The sequence below is a fragment of the Bacillus rossius genome, chromosome 2 (genome assembly GCF_032445375.1).
Source record: "Bacillus rossius redtenbacheri isolate Brsri chromosome 2, Brsri_v3, whole genome shotgun sequence".
Classification (NCBI taxonomy): Eukaryota; Metazoa; Arthropoda; class Insecta; order Phasmatodea; family Bacillidae; genus Bacillus; species Bacillus rossius.
In genome coordinates, this window is record NC_086331.1 from 92,084,773 (window position 1) to 92,101,281 (window position 16,509).

The window sequence follows — 16,509 nt, forward strand, 5'->3', positions numbered from 1 at the left end:
GAATATAATACTAAACAATGGATTTCTCCCACATGCAGCTTGTCCAGGATCCAAAAACGGGACGGTTTCACTTGTTGCAACTGTTGGAAAATGTACAGGCACCCATTTTTTGTCACTTTTCTAGGCTAGGCTTGTTCAGGTGCCAATCCATACTTTCTGCGAGACACAAAGATTTTGCCTGTCCAACAGTGCAGGGTAACATCAAGCCTGGGCACAGGACATGCAAGGTGTGTTTAATTTACACAACCAATTTGTTTACGATCCAAATATCAGTATATGACTTAATATATATTTTCCTCACATTTTATCACAGACATGTGGGCTGTACTTTATATCAATCATGGCTGCAAACAGTCACTACTGTGCTGTCCATGCCTATCACCTGCAGCCTTGTGTGAACCGAGACTCTGCTGACAATGTGAATTAGGAAGTGTTGTGCCATACAATCCATCCTCCAACAGCCAGGGAAGACACCGAGTGTGGCTAGAGGAAGGGGAGGTGTCGACGGGCGTGCCAGACCAAGTGTTATCTGCTGCTGCATCTGATGAGTTGCCGATTGTCTCTGACTGGGCAGCATGGCTTGCAAACCCGTTCAGCCCGGACGACGACTGATGATTTTAACTGAAGTGTCATTCCATGTCAAATCAACACTTTTAATAAAATTTTACCTCACCATCTCAGATTTTTATGAAATTTTGCACAGATGTTACCTCCATACAGACTAACAAAAGTATAAAATTTTAGAATGATATATTCATCTGTTTTGAAAATATTGCTTTGTAAATTTTCGAAAAAACACTCAAAAACGCACGACAGGCATATTTTAAAATTACCATAAATCTTCTCCAAATTAAGTTACAAATGTGAGACAGGTGTCATTTTGCAGCATTTGGTATGGCCTTTCATGTGATATATAACACAATAATGTCTAGAAAAAAAATAATTTTCAAAATAATTTTTAAAACTTAAATTTAAAATTTTGGAAAAAGTGCATTTTTAATTTTCTTCAAAAAAATTCTATAAAATTTTTTGTACAAATATTAAATGTCTACAAAGTTTCAAAGTGGAGAGTTAATGGGTTCATAGTAAAATTAATTGGTAATTGTAACCATATTTATACTTTACTTTTTACCCAATTATGATATTTAACCATTTTTATAATTATAATAAGTTATGTTGAAAGTATAAACACATAAAATTGATTAAAAATCACTAATAACACAATTGTATATATTCTAGTGCTACACTTTGATTGTCTCTGATATAGGATTTCAAAGATTAGTTCAGACAAGCATCCAGCTACTGGGGTTCCCCTCAATTTGCTTTGGGATTTCCCTAGCAATGGGATTTCCCTAGCAATGGGATTCCCCTTACTTTGGGATTCTCCTTGCATTGCCTTGGGATTCCCTTAGCTCTGTGATACCCTTGCTTTGCCCTGGGATTCCCCCCTAGCTCTTTCAGAGTACTGTACAGTAGTGGTTTCAGCTAGTTTATGCTAGGAGTCTGTATTGTTCTGATGTAGTATCAAAGTTGTTAGTACAAAAAGTGACCATTTGATTTATATTATTAGTGGAGTTTATGCATTCTGAATTGAGAATGTAGATATTTATTTTTAAAAAGGTAATGTGTTCATCATGATAGTAACTGAAACCCTATGAAAAGGTGGGCAGTTTATGGTAAGAAATAGCCCTCAGTGAATCATTTTTGAAGTTACAGTGTTTTAATCCATTAAAAAAAAGCAATCACAAGATTAGGGAAAAAAGAAAATTAAGGAATGTTACTAGTTGGATGTGCAGTTTGTTTTCTGGATTGCCAAAGGGAGCAAAAATTTGTGATAGCTGTAGAATATAAATAAAAACATTAGAAACTGCTGCTGCTTCTTCTTCTTCTACTCACCAGGAAATGAATAAAGTTCAGATTCTGATAAAGATCCCAGTTTTTCTGCATCCTCAGAGGTGATTGGTTCATTAAATATTTCACTACAAGGGCTAGGAGTATCTCCTATTAATAGGAAAAAATTCAAATCAAAAAGTTATGCAACCAGAAAGATTAAAACAATTGACTCCACAGTCAACAGGAAACTTTTTGAGTTGCCAGATAATTTCTCTGAGGATGATGGTGAAGATTTAGAGGAATCAGTTTTGCAAAACCTCAAAGCCAATTTCTTGAGTTCTACTAGTAGGAGCAAGAAGTTAATGATATTAACCTGTTTACGACCAAATTGGGGAGTTAGAAAAATAATGCAAGAGTTTGATGCGCCAAACTACATGGTACGACAATCAAAAAAACTCTTGGCTGAAAAAGGAATGTTAGAAAGTCCTAACCCCAAACCAGGCAAACACCTCTCAGAAGATGTAGTTGAAGCTGTCCATTTATTTTATGAAAATGATGAAGTCAGTAGAGCGATGCCTGGTGTTAAAGACTGCATAACAGTCACTGAACCTAATAAAAATAAATCAAAAATATCAAAAAGACTTGTTTTGTGCAATCTGAAAGAGGGATACACTTTATTCAAGGAGAAATTTCCAAATATTAAAATAGGTTTTTCAAAATTTGCGGAGCTTCGTCCAAAGCATTGTATTTTAGCGGGTTCTAGTGGGACACATTCAGTGTGTGTATGTACAATCCATCAAAATATCAAATTGATGATTGAAAATGCAAGATTATGTGATTTAACAAATGGAGAATTAAAAACCTACAAACATTGCCTACCAAAAATGGTATGTAATCCACCAACAATAGATTGCAATATTGGACATTGTACATATTGTCCTGGTACTGCAGCAATACAGACCGTCCTTGAGAAGTCATTTGAAGAGCACCTGATACGAAAGATCACATTTCGGCAGTGGATTTCAGTTGACCGTTGCAATTTAGAGACACTGCAGAAATCATCAGCAGATTTCATAGATTTACTCTGTGACAAGCTGTCACTCTTAGTCCGCCACGACTTTATAGCAAAACAACAGACCTCTTTCATGAATCACTTAAAGGAAAATTTAAAAGAATCTGAATTTGCCATCACACTCGACTTTTCAGAAAACTACAGTATGTTTGTACAAGATGAAGCCCAGACTTACCACTGGACTAAGGGACATGCCACAGTTCACCCGTTTGTGATATATTATAAAGGAGAAAAAAGAATTGACCATTTGAGACTGCCTAGAGCACAATACAGTTGCTGTTTACACATTTCAAAGTAATTTGGTTGCTTTTTTTATTACAAAATTTAAAAACATTCCTCATAAGTTCTTTTACTTTTCAGATGGGTCTGCTGCCCAATATATAAATAAGAAAAATTTCATCAATTTGTGTTTTCACAAGCAAGACTTCAACATATCACCTTAATGGCATTTTTCAGCCACAGCTCACGGTAAAGGGCCTTGCGATGGAGTTGGAGGTACGGTTAAGAGATTAGCAGCTATAGCTAGCTTGCAACGGCCCTACGAAAACCAGATCTTGACCCCTTTCCAGCTTTATGAATAGGCAGTAGAAAATATTTCTGGTATTAATTTCACTTTCACTACACAAGAGGATTACATAGAGTCAGAAATATTTTTAAAAGATTGTTTCAATCAGGCAATTACCATCCAAGGAACTCAGCAATATCATGCATTTATACCTGTTGACTCAAGCACATCAAAAATTACTGTGAAAATATTTTCTGGAGCTACACATTCATCACAAGTAACTGTTACAAGATCACTAGACAAACCGCAAATAGGAGACGTAAAGGGCTATACTGCAGTTGTATATGACAAGAACTGGTGGCTAGCTTATGTTATGGAGAAAAACGAAGAAATTGATGAAGTGAAAGTAACATTTCTCCACCCTGCTGGACCATCACCATTCTTTTCTTATCCAGGGAAACCAGATGTATTATGGATTCCTCTCATATATGTGTTATGTACAGTAAATCCTGTGATACCAACTGGAAGAATTTATGTGCTATCTGAAAATGACACTTTAAAAACCAATGAGGAATTTTTCAAGTACTGTAATTGAAAATTGCAATCAAACATGTGAGTGCTAATTTCCTTTCTTCAATTTATTTCTAATTTTAATTTATTGTGCAGGGGAATCTTGCATATATTGTACTTCAGCATAAAGTATTTCTCATTTTAAATTAAATTCCCTGTAAAATTTAATTAAATAATTGTTCAGTTTAAGATACTTTCAGTGTACAGAATATAATTATCTGATTTTTTTTTGTGTATTTTACAACAAGATTTTACTGTATTCTGTTATGCTTTCCTTTGCTGCCAAAATTTAACCTGAGGTTTGACAAAAAGGGCCTTTGTTTTTAATTAATTTTACTATGAACCCATTAACTCTCCAATTTGAAACTTTGTAGACAGTTTAATATTTGTACAAAAAAATTTATAGAAATTTTGAAAAAATTTAAAAATGCACTTTTCCAAAATTTTTAATTTAAATTTTAAAAATTATTTTGAAAATTAATTTTTTTCTAGACATTATTGTGTTACATATCATATGAAAGGCCATACCAAATGCTGCAAAATGGAACCTGTCTCACCTTTCCAACTTAATTTGGAGAAGAGTTATGGTAATTTTAAAATATGCCTGTCGTGCGATTTTGAGTGTTTTTTTGAAAATTTACAAAGCAATATTTTCAAAACGGATGGATATATCATTCTAAAATTTTATATTTTTGTTAGTCTGTATGGAGGTAACATTGTGCAAAATTTTATCAAAACCAGAGATGGTGATGTAAAATGAGTGTGTTGATTTGACATGGAATGACCCTGAACAAGCTTTTACTCTTTGACAGATTTCCTTTAAGAGTGTTTTAAATCTAGTCGTTTATTATGTGATGCAAAGTAATTTGTAGTTTTTGACTGATTTGTTTCATTACTTTAAGATTGTAAGATATCTTACCTTTAATTATAACATGACCTTTCCAAAGACTAAATAATTATTTTTTAAAAAAAATCATTGATTTATGTTAAATAATTTTTTTTTAGTGTAACTGAACCTTTTCATATGGCATTTAACTTTTTAATACTTTCTAGGGAAACACTAGGTAAAATCTTATCTAACAAGGGGGGGGAGCCCAAGAAATCTTATGTGTCCTTGCATAGAAGGGGAGATGGGCTCAAATTTGGCCAAAATCATCCTTACGTAATTAATGAACAGGCCTCAATTTCATCTCCCCCATTCTTCAAGCACAATGGAAACGAAAAGGCTGCCCAGCCCAACCATTACAAAAATTCTGATGACTCTTCCATTTTGATCCTGTCTTGGATGGAAACAACTTACACATTTTCGTTCATACAACTACTGATACATATTATCTTTGAAAGATTTGTGCAATGGGAGTGCATGACTTGATGTAAGTTTTAGCAATGACGTATGTCCAAAAACTTACATCAAGTCAACTACTGATATGTGTCAAGTTTAGGTTTCTTTGAATCACTTTTTTTTGTTGGACTGTTTAGTGAATCTGTAAAACAACACTTTGTTAATTAATACTGCCCACCTACCTTGTACGAAGTTCATTTTCCAAATTTACTTCACCCATTCGAGCCGAAATATTATTGTCTTCTAAAATATTACAGAGATTGATAAACTTGTCTAAGTATCTATCCTGAAACACATAAATTATTCTTAACTATGGTAATTCTGTTAACATAAGGCAGTTTTATGCTAATATACAGTGCTTTCTAGACGATTTAAGTTATACTTTTCAATAAGATGGCATCAGATGTCTACAACATTGGAAAGCATAAATGTTGTTTACAATAATGAGTGTTTCACCATCTTTGATACTTTTATAGAAGGAAGAGAGTATAATCAAAAGTGTGTTCACATGGTTAAGATTTTTGTAGCTTAAGTCACCTTCCACATTATTGTAGTTTACTTTCGAATAGTTTTCAATATCATGCAAATACCACTTTTAAACTTTTTTCAAAAGTGAACTAGGAACTAGGCTGTAAGAAGTGGTATATACATATTCTATCTCTAATTCAAATAAATTGCTTCCAGAAATATATAGGATGAGTTTCCGAAACACCTGCACACAAACACATAGGGAAACGCAAGCACATGTATGTTCCCAAACACAAGGGTGAGGGGGAGAGACAGGGGAAAGGAAGGAAAAAAGAATGACTGAGAAGAGAAAAATAAAAAATAATCAAGTTACTTTGCTTCTGATTTTGAAAACAAAAAGTTTACAAATTAATTCACATTAATTTTTTTTTCCATGCACTGACGACACCTGGCTCTCTGACCCCTGTTGCGAGTGATTCCCTGTCGTGACGAGAGCGCCGGCCAGCCTAAAATTGAGGGAGTAAACGGGTTCTCACCTTGTGGCTTACAACAGGGGGCCAGGACAACAGCGACCCCTCGAGCTGTCGGCCACTCGAGACGCCATTTAGTTCGGTCTATGTATGTCCGTAGTTCTGTCTATGTTGTTAAAGCACTGGCTGCAAAACGGCGAACCACTCACGAGTCGCTACTGGCGAAGCGCGGAGCAGCGCTCACATGCGTCCGTCGCGGATGACAGGCGAGCTACGACTGACTCCCACGCACCGGCGCACGGCGAGGGGGAAGCAGGGGAGGGGGACGCACGAGATGCGTGGGAGACAGTACGCGGTCCGGGTCCGATTACACTGTTATTTGTCACACCAGCCGCCGACACGACAGCTGTCGTCAGCATATTCAAACAATTGTGAAGTAATTGTGTGGATAAAAAAGTGTTTGGGTAGAAAGAAATTCATACTGAATAATTGACTATGAAATAAAAAATTTACCAGCCATTTCACCTTCAGTTTTATAAGAAAAAACTTTGTCATATCACAATGCAACAGCTAAAATGCACAAACCTGCATGTGCACTGATGATGCAGCTGAAATCACAACTGAGAAAATGCCCTTGTGGTTATCCACCCACTTTGTGCCTGGAAGCAGTACGTCTGGATGCATGTATGAGTAGCTGGGTGGTGGATGTTCTATCATCACTGGCAGGCAGAACTCTCCTGACTGCAAGCGAGCTTCATAGAACAATGGCATCCACTGAAAAAATATATTTTTCAACTTGAACGCAATAATTTTTCTTAACAAAGAACAAATAGGAAAAATTGTGATAGAAGTCTCCAAAAACATTAAAACAGAAAGAATAGACTGCTCAATTCTTTGTCACACCCTGACACTACAGACATATCCCACATGCTTTAAGTAATTATAAGACTTTGTAAGTCATTAATTTGTGTAATTAACTTTATGTGGAATTTTTTAGAGCTACCCCTAATGAAAACAAAGGACTTACTCTAATCCTTTTAGTTCCAGACTATGAATCTTCTGATATGAAGAATGAACCCTCACACTGATTTTTTAAGTTGATAATTTTATATTTAAAAAGTAAACTGGTTATGTTCACATTGACCTATAATTCAAGAAAGATATAAAAAAATTGGATCTTAATTTTGTTTTTAGCATTTCTGCAAGCAAGTGGCACATAGGTGTAATCAGGTTTCCTAGATGATTTTCCAGCTTTTATATTTATTTTTTTCTTCACAAAATCCTGTTCCTTTTTGCCTAATATTCATTTTGTGACCCTCCTGCGGAACTGGTGACAAGAATGCAAAATAAAAAAAATTTGTTTATTAGAAAGTTGCAACTTAATTGCTCGTAAATGGCATGGTTCTGCTATGATAGACACCTCTGATAAACTGCTAGCTTTGAAGAACTGTGTCCAAACACTGGTATCTATTGTTCTGTCAGATACTTGTGAGTATAAATACGTGAATCCTGTCTTAGCATTAACATCTTTCACCAATATCTGTAAATTCTCTCCACAGCAACGTCCTTAATGATTGGCTTACCTGCTTGTTATAATTAATACTTGCTTCATATAAATTAACCAATATGGTACTGAAATAAATTGCATATCAAATTAACTAATTTAACAAAGTCAAAAACACTATAATAGGCTATCTCCTGTACTTTTTAAGGTGAATGATTTAAAAGTCAGGTGCATTAGCATTCATTACTATCAAAGCAACTGATTTCCCACCACTATTATGTTTTCCTAGGCACAGTTTGACCTGAGCTGTGCAAAGAAAACCCTTTGCATTGTATCAGAGGGACAGTGTCACTGCTCACAAGTATTTATTCATTCCCAACATATTTTTGGTGTACAGTGTAGTGAAGGCTTTGACCGGTTGCCTTCGCGGTCATCTTGACCTCAAAACACTTATTTCCTCATAGGGGCTTCTCAAATCTAGAAGCCTCAGATGATATGTGGCAAGAAAATTACCACCACTTTTAAGTTCCCAAGTTCAAACCCAACAGAAGTTGTTTGTTTTTAAGAGGACTCTTAAATTCAGTAGCCCAGTCTTTGATAACTATACGTTTGTAAGTCATCCTTGATTGAGAACAGGTGAACAATCAGTGCCACAATGTAGATAGCTCACGAGTCCTCAGTCTCCCATGGCAGCAATCATCATATGCAAAAAACATCCATTCACTGTGTGCCCATTCCCTCTTCGGCATAACAAAATGGATAAAGCTACTAGTGATGTCTAATGGCTCTGTCTTGCTACGTGAACAACACTGTCAATAAGTATGTGAGAAAATGTATCGCAGAATGGCTATTGGCTAGTTTCGGAGTAATGTTGTGTTGTCCAATAACATATATTTTGACAATGAAGCCAACTTAACCATTTTGAAGATTTTTGGTTACATTAACTTCCATTAATGCAAAACAAAAGTAAATAAGTAATGCCAAAAGTAACTTTAGTAGAGATAATAGAAATTAGAAGTAAAGAAGTTTTGGGACTATAAGGTCAAATTTCAATGGGTGAGACAAGAAAGAATAAATGAATTTAATGTCCAGTCACTGTTGAAGCCATTAGAGACAATGAAGGGTGATGAAATGAGAATGGAGCATTGATGGAAAGAATTGGTGAGGAAAGTAACCTGAGAAAACTCAATAAATCACTGCAACGTACGCCACATTTCCCACTTAAGAATATCTGGGTCAACTCCTGCCAGGAATCAAATTGGATAACCAACGTGGCTCTCCCCTCATTATTTAAGTAGAATATTGTTTTTTATGGCTTTATAAAACACTAAGTATTTTTTGATGTTTCATAGACAACAACTGATTGTATGTTTAGAATGTATTAGTGCTCAGAATCATTCTTCATAATTTAATTTGTTAATTTTTATAAAGTCATTTGACTTTGTAGCATTGCAGGCCCTTACCTTCTCAACATATAAAATATTAGCATAAATAATTTCTTATTATCTTCAGTATTTGGTTAGGTTTCTGTTTCAATGTAAATAAAGACTGACTAAATGTTTCAGGAGAAGTCGTATGTTAGCAATGTGTTTTTATGCTCATATTTCTCATTAGTTCACTTTTTTAAGTATGTCTGTTACCCGGTTGGTTAAGTTTTCGAGTGTGGTCATGTATTTTTCTTTTTTACTTTCCTATTATTCTTTGTCTGAAAGCATTATGATGCAATATGATGGTAAATTGAATCAGTTCTAGAGTGAAAAAGAGAGGGCAGGTGATGCCTTGAAGTGCAAGAGAAAGAGAAATGGTAGTTCCCCACCGAGCATGGGAACTCAAGAACAAATGTATCATCAGAATTGGAAAGATACAGGGAAGGGAAAGTCCCTAGTTATATCTATGTAGACTTTTATTTATTTATTGTAACTTGTGCCAGGATTGGCTGATTTTTGGAAGTGTGTTTTAAGCTAGGTTGTATGTGATTGGTCGTTAGGGACACGTGACAACCTCCCTCCTTCGTAGATAGAGGTAGTCAGGTCATCCAGTAGTCACGTGGTCATGGTACCAAAAGGTCGTGGTTGGGTGATGGCTATAAAATAAATAATAATGTAATGAGTAAAAGCAAATTTCACTGCTGTGGTCTGGACGGCATCAATTTACAAACATTTTTGTAAATTTTATTTAGAATTCGCTGACTGCAGTCATCGATGTTGGCCCACAACGAGACTTTGAAATTCGTTTTTAGTCACAGTCTAACGGACGGAGTCCTTGGCTTGTATTGGAAGTTCTTGAGCAACCTCGGGATGTAATTTCAGTCGCAAATAATCTTTGTTTGTCAGTCATTTCAGTACCATTTCAAAATAATTGTTTCTTGAAGCAACAAACACTTTTTGTGATGTTTTGTGTACAATCTGGAACAGTGTTGTGGTCGAAAGATGGCAGCCTTTTGCTAGTGTGAATTTTAAGTTATAAATAATGAAAACAGATAAAATAAGTTAATTTTATCAAGAGATTTTATTTTCATCGTGAATCATTTAGAGGAAAGTTTTCACAAAATTTTAAAAGTATTTTCAAACGCCACAAATTTTTCAAGTGTTTTTATGTATGTGCTCTTTGGACCAATTTGAGCTAGTTGAAGGTCTGGATTGTAATAACATGATTACTTTTTTCAATTTGTTGGCTACATTTAGAGGGGCTTTAATTTTTTTAAATATTTTATTTGCAGTATTTATTGGCTTTCCAATACTTTTGAACACTGTTTGGACAGGTAATGACTTAACTGTATGTAATAATAACAGTAATAGTAGTGTGGGAATAATAAACTCATGCCGTTCTCATAAAAGTTATCAGACTGTGAAAGAGAAACAGAAAAGGGGAAATAAGACAGTGTAAAGAAGTTACAAGGAACTATGGGATATTTTTCTGTTTGTAAAATGTTAAGTGATTGGCTGGATGTTACGAGCTTGTAACTGATAAGACTACATCACATGGGCGAGTTCCTTCTTGTGGAGAAGGTCGACCATATTAGTCATTAGTAGGTAGTCCTATTTTTGAAAAATTGTGCCAGGCAGCAATTCACCAAATAATTCTTCTGACAATGATAAAATTGAAGATATTCAAAATAAATGTATCAATCTTACTGTTCAAAAAACTTTCCTTCCTTCTCAATTAACTTCTTTCTTTGACTGGCGGGCCTAGCTTCAATTTCTCTTTATCACTAACTGTTACAGTTGTAAAACACCTACTTTATGTACACATAACAGGAAAAAATGTATTTTTAGACTAATCAATAACTATAACAGATAAAATCAACTTAGAAATAAAAATAATTAGCTAGTACATGCAGATATTCCCATAATTAGTGTATTCTCAGTTGATACAATTTACCCTCAGCGTCAAATTTTGTGGTTTTTAATTTTATGAATCATTATAAGTTTGATTTAATGAATGTTTAATTGTGTCTAGGTTCACTGTTTGTTGTGTCCTTTGTGTAATGTATTTAAATTTAACATTGTTTTGTTGTGCTCGTGACAATTGTAAATACAGTAGAATCCCGCTAATCCGAACTAATTGGGACCGAACCCTGTTCGGATTAGCGAAAATTCGGATTAGGCGGAATTTTGTCATATCATGCAATAAATTGTCTTTTCGAGGCGTATTTAGTGTCTGATATGTCAAATATGTATGAAAGGTCAGACAAAAAATACACCTTTATTATTTAGCGTACATATTTAGTATCATATAATATTTTTAATTACTCACATAGCCTAAACTGCAATTTCAAATATTCCGAATTTAACAAATCCAACAGCCTACATTACGTGACAATATTAGGTCAAACTGAAGGGCGGTTCGTGAGATGGTATTAGCGGAAGGGCAGTGACCTTCAACCAGAGTAAACAAAGCCCCCATTCTCCTTCCCCCATAGGCTTACGCAATCCTCTCCTCTTCCGTTCCCAACTATGATGAGTCGGACAGTCAGTGCATCACATGCTACTGCTGTGTCACCTGCTACTGCGCACTTACCCTGTTTTTATGAGCCCTTGTGAGCGGTGTGTAGTGAGGTTTTTTACATTCTGTGCTTGTCCCTGCAGTTGGTCATTATGACAAGCAAGCATAAACATAACTCGTGTACATTAAAAGAAAAACTGGAAGTGATGAAAAGAGTTGACAAAGGTGAAAGTGCCACTCTGTTATCGAAAGAATTCGGTGTCTGCAAAGCAACTATTTCCGATTGGAAAAAGAACAGAGGTAAAATTGAGCAGTTTTATAATACCACAAGTGAAAAAATTATTGAAAAACGTAGAAAAATGACAGTGTCTTCTTACAAAAAATTGGACGAAGCACTTTTTTATGGTTTACCCAAGAAAGACAAAAAGTAATCCCTATCACTGGCCCTCTGATTCAAGAAAAAGTGCTTCAATTGAACAAGCTCATGGATGGTGACGCATCATTTACGGCTAGTTGCGGTTTCTTAGACCGATGGAAGAAACGACATGGAATCAGTCAGCTTACAATAACTGGGCAGAAACTGTCAGTGAACAACGAAGCAGCTATTGAATACCTTGAGGAGTTCAAATATATCATTTCTTCCCACTTGCCACAGCAAGTTTATAACGCGGATGAGACGGGACTTAACTTTAAAGCATTGCCTACCAAAAGTCTTGCATCACAAGAGGAACAATCTGCACCAGGGTTTAAAATGGATAAACAATGCCTAACTGTGTTAGGCTGCTGCAACGCTTCTGCAAAAAATAAGCTTCCACTGATGGTTATCGGCAAATCGGCAAAACCACGCTGTTTTAAAAACATTAACACTCTCCCTGTATTTTACAGAAACCAAAAGAAAGCTTGGATGGATCGTGTCTTATTCCAAGACTGGTTTGAAAAACAATTTGTGCCAAAAGTAAAGGCTTTTAACAAAGAAAATGGATTGCCTCCTAGTGCTTTGTTACTCATAGACAATGCTCCGTCACATCCTGAAGAAATGTAACTTGTTTGCAGTGATATCAAACCATTTTTCTCCCACCATACGTCACTTCAATTTTGCAGCCAATGGACAAAGGAGTTTTGCAGGCTTTGAAACAGAATGACAGAAAAATGCTTCTTCGTAGCCTGCTTGAAGAGAATGAAGAACTTGCCATCTTACATAAACTCAAGAAAATCACCATCAAAGATGTCATTTACTGGGTAGCAGAAGCTTGGGAGAAAACACAAAAGGAATCTTTAAAGAAATCATGGAAAAATCTCTGACCTGATTTAGAGTTTGTCAAAACGGTCTCCCCCCCGGCAAAAGAAAAGTTTGAACTTCAACTAGTGAAAAAAATTGTACCAGGTTGCGAAAATGCAGAAGAGTGCATTGAAAAGTGGACGGCCATTGATGACTGTGGCCACGAGAAATACACAGATGAAGATATCGTAGCAGCTGTGTAGGGAACGTCAACTGATCTCGATGCAGACGACAGTAAGGAGGAAGGGAACATGCAGACTGATGTTGTTTCTCACACTGCCGTAGCCAGTGCCCTTGATCTGGCTTTGCGCTACGTCAAGCAAAATGCCGATGCAACCTCAACAGATGTTATGTTTATGCGGCGTTGGCGAAACATTGCATCTTCAAGCCAATTTAGTGCACTGCGTCAAAGAAATATTACTTACTTTGTCTCTTAGATAATAGCTTGCTTTTTTACGTTTTGTTTTCTGTCAATCCTGTTCAGAACATGAATCTACATATAGTATGTAAGTAAATTCAAAAATTTTCAATACGTACATATGTATTTAAGCACTATGTACATAATCCTATTTTTTTCTCTTTTCAGTTATACAAAGATTTAGATAAATTATAAGTTTCTTATGTACATATTAGTAAACGTACAACATTACTTGAAAAAAATTGTTTTTGTTTACTTTTCCTAGTTATTAAATGTTATAAAAATTAATTTTTTTGTCCTAGCCATGTTCAGATTAGGCGGATTTTCGGATTAACGGGGTTCAGATTAGCGGAAATCTACTGTAAATAAAAATAAATAATGTTATTTAGTGGCTGTGGTAAGGGCCAACCCCCACATGTTTCATACTTTTTTCAATTGGAATTTTCGCATCCAGTCATAAGCGAGAACCCATGGCAGTGCAATGGTGAGCTGTTGCTAGTATCCCATCAAATCTTGGTTGTGTGGTCGTACCAGTGGTATAAAATGACAGCTGAATTTTCTTTTGTCAGTAGTAACAATTTTATTCAATTTTGTTTACGATTGAACAGAAAATTATTTTTGAACTGAAAAATTTATTAATGTCGTGGTTTGAAGAATAGGAATATGTGTTTTAGCCAGTTATAGTTCCCACTTTGCATTTTCATTGAAAAATAATAAACCTAAAATTAATTTCAAAATATATTATTTAAGCCACACATTTTAAAGTCAAGTCCAGAAAATTAACATCAATATTTATAATATACTATCTGCAGTGCCCCATAATCACTTTTAGCCCGGCCAATTTACCTGTCACAGTATCTACAGGTGCAAAAAGAATAACATGCTTTAAATTTGTGCACATGCTTGGTACAGACAAATGCATTGTTTTCATCATGATTTGCAATGTCTAGATCTTGAAATGAAAAACATAACTTACCTTCGTAGGAAATTTTCAAAATTATGTACACACAGATTTCAATGAAGGATTAAAAACTAAAACTAATAAAAACTTCTGTTTCTTCTCACCGTATAACCAACTGGTGTTTCAACATTGGTTTGGTCCAGTTTGCGTTGGCAACTGATATGGTAGAAGGTAAATAAGATATGGTGTTGTTCATTTAAATTTGCTGGTAACTTCATTTTTATTTCATCATAAAAATCTGGGGACCTAAAAAAAAATCAAACAAATTATTTTTACAGTAAATAACTATGATTATTTTGCAGACCAACTATAGTTACATTTCACGTTCTGAAAATAACCAAAATTTAATTTTGTGAGCAGTCTCACTACTATTGCTTCACCACCGTCGACCTCTTGAAGTCTGCCAGCATTCCACCCTACATTCCCCTTCCTACTTCCTACCGATCCCTCTTTCCACAATTTGTGTGTTTCCTTTCTTCTCCCTTTTCTCAATGTTTCGAAGCCTGGCCACTGCAGTGTTGCCCTCCTAAGCATCTTTTCACATATCTTATACTTTTAAATATTTACTCTAACTTATCTATAAAATTTTTTTAATTTTCTAGGTCTTACATGTTTGTGATGACATAGAATCAAACTTACATATTTCATTCCCATTTTGTACACACTATTTTTATCATTTTAACTTCACAAAAAATCTGCCTTTCCCAATGAACACTTCTTATTTCAACAGCACTACTACTAGCTGCAGATATTACGAGCAATTTTATAGGACATGAAAAATGTTTTTTATAATTTATTCATAACATATGTTTGTTCCTTTATACTTGGCCTAATAACAGTAATAACTTCTAAACTCAAGACATGGATATGACAAAGATGGGGCATGGGTGTGACAGCATACGTTTAGGCTCCAAGAATCTCCGTGCTTTACGCTGGCTGAACATTCTTAACACAGCCAGCTTATATTACTTGATTTATATATTTTTCAGTTCAGTATTAAGCCAGTGAACTCTAATAATCGCATAAAATGAAAATGCTTCCAAAAGAATAAGTAACAGGCTTGACGGACTCGAGAAGCAGGTCTGCCAACAGCTACGGGACTTCTCGCAGCGCATGAATTTGATTGCTGGCGAACCATCTGAGTCACCGCATTGTTAGGACAGTTGTGTCTTCAGTCAGTGTCTGTACGAGGTTCCGGTCGGTCACGTGTCGGGCAGTGGATCACAAATAACATATAAATGGTTTGAAGGGAGAATTTTGCAACTGTTGTCAAAGCTCTACCTTTTATAATCAACCTTTTCATCACTTCAAACTTTTATCTAGAAGTTTTTGACTACAATCGTAGATATTAGCCCTAAGCAATGATTCAGTAAACTTTGCCATTGTTCTGAGGACCGAGTCCTTCGGCTTGTAACGTAGGTTGTCACCAACCAAGGGATTTAATAATGAATAATATTTAACATGCATGTTTCGGTACCTACGAACAGTAAATTAGTGTTTTGAAATCAGTGCAGATGTTCCGTGCAACCTGGTTGTATATTCAACATGAATGTGTTCGCGTGGTCAGAAAATACCAGCCAAAATGACTGTGAATTTTCCAAGTATTAATAAAACTCTGTGAAAAACAATTTGTGTCCGAAAGACATTATTCTAGTAACAAATCATTAACATTAACAATTATTTTTTTTAATAAATATTTTTCACCACCCAACTAATTTCTGCAAGTGCTCATGAATGTGAAAATGTGCACTCAAGGCCAGTTGTGAGCTAACACAACATTTAGAATGTTGCAAGCTATTTAAAAATCTTTTTTCCTGAAATTGTAACTAACTTAGCAGGTCATAAAATGTTGACATGTAATCACTGCATAACTTTGATGCCAGTTTTCTAAACCCTGCGGCACCGCAGTGCCCACTGACCACCACTAGGACTGATCTCTGTTTATTAAAATGCACTGCTGATAACCACTCAGACAGTAGTACACTGCATTGTATTTTCAGAAAAATTTAAATAATACCTTCACTGTGTTTAAGGATTTACTAAAATCTAACAGAAATAGTATTTTTTATGTACCGTATTTGCCACAAACATAGGTTAACCTCCAATATAAGATGACCCTCACATTTTAATATCCATCTTGAT

The 16,509-nt window shown here is 35.3% G+C and overlaps 1 protein-coding gene across 1 annotated transcript in view; it reads right to left on the minus strand.

The window, feature by feature from the left end:
* The window catches only part of LOC134529460 (dedicator of cytokinesis protein 7), a 262,141-nt gene that overhangs the window by 135,942 nt on the left and 109,690 nt on the right, over positions 1-16,509 (minus strand). Inside the window, exons 13-15 of the mRNA XM_063363592.1 lie at positions 14,472-14,613; positions 6,846-7,034; positions 5,505-5,608 (exon numbers count right to left, since the gene is read on the minus strand). Coding sequence (XP_063219662.1) covers positions 5,505-5,608; positions 6,846-7,034; positions 14,472-14,613 — 435 coding nt within the window. The remainder of the gene's footprint in view (positions 1-5,504; positions 5,609-6,845; positions 7,035-14,471; positions 14,614-16,509) is intronic.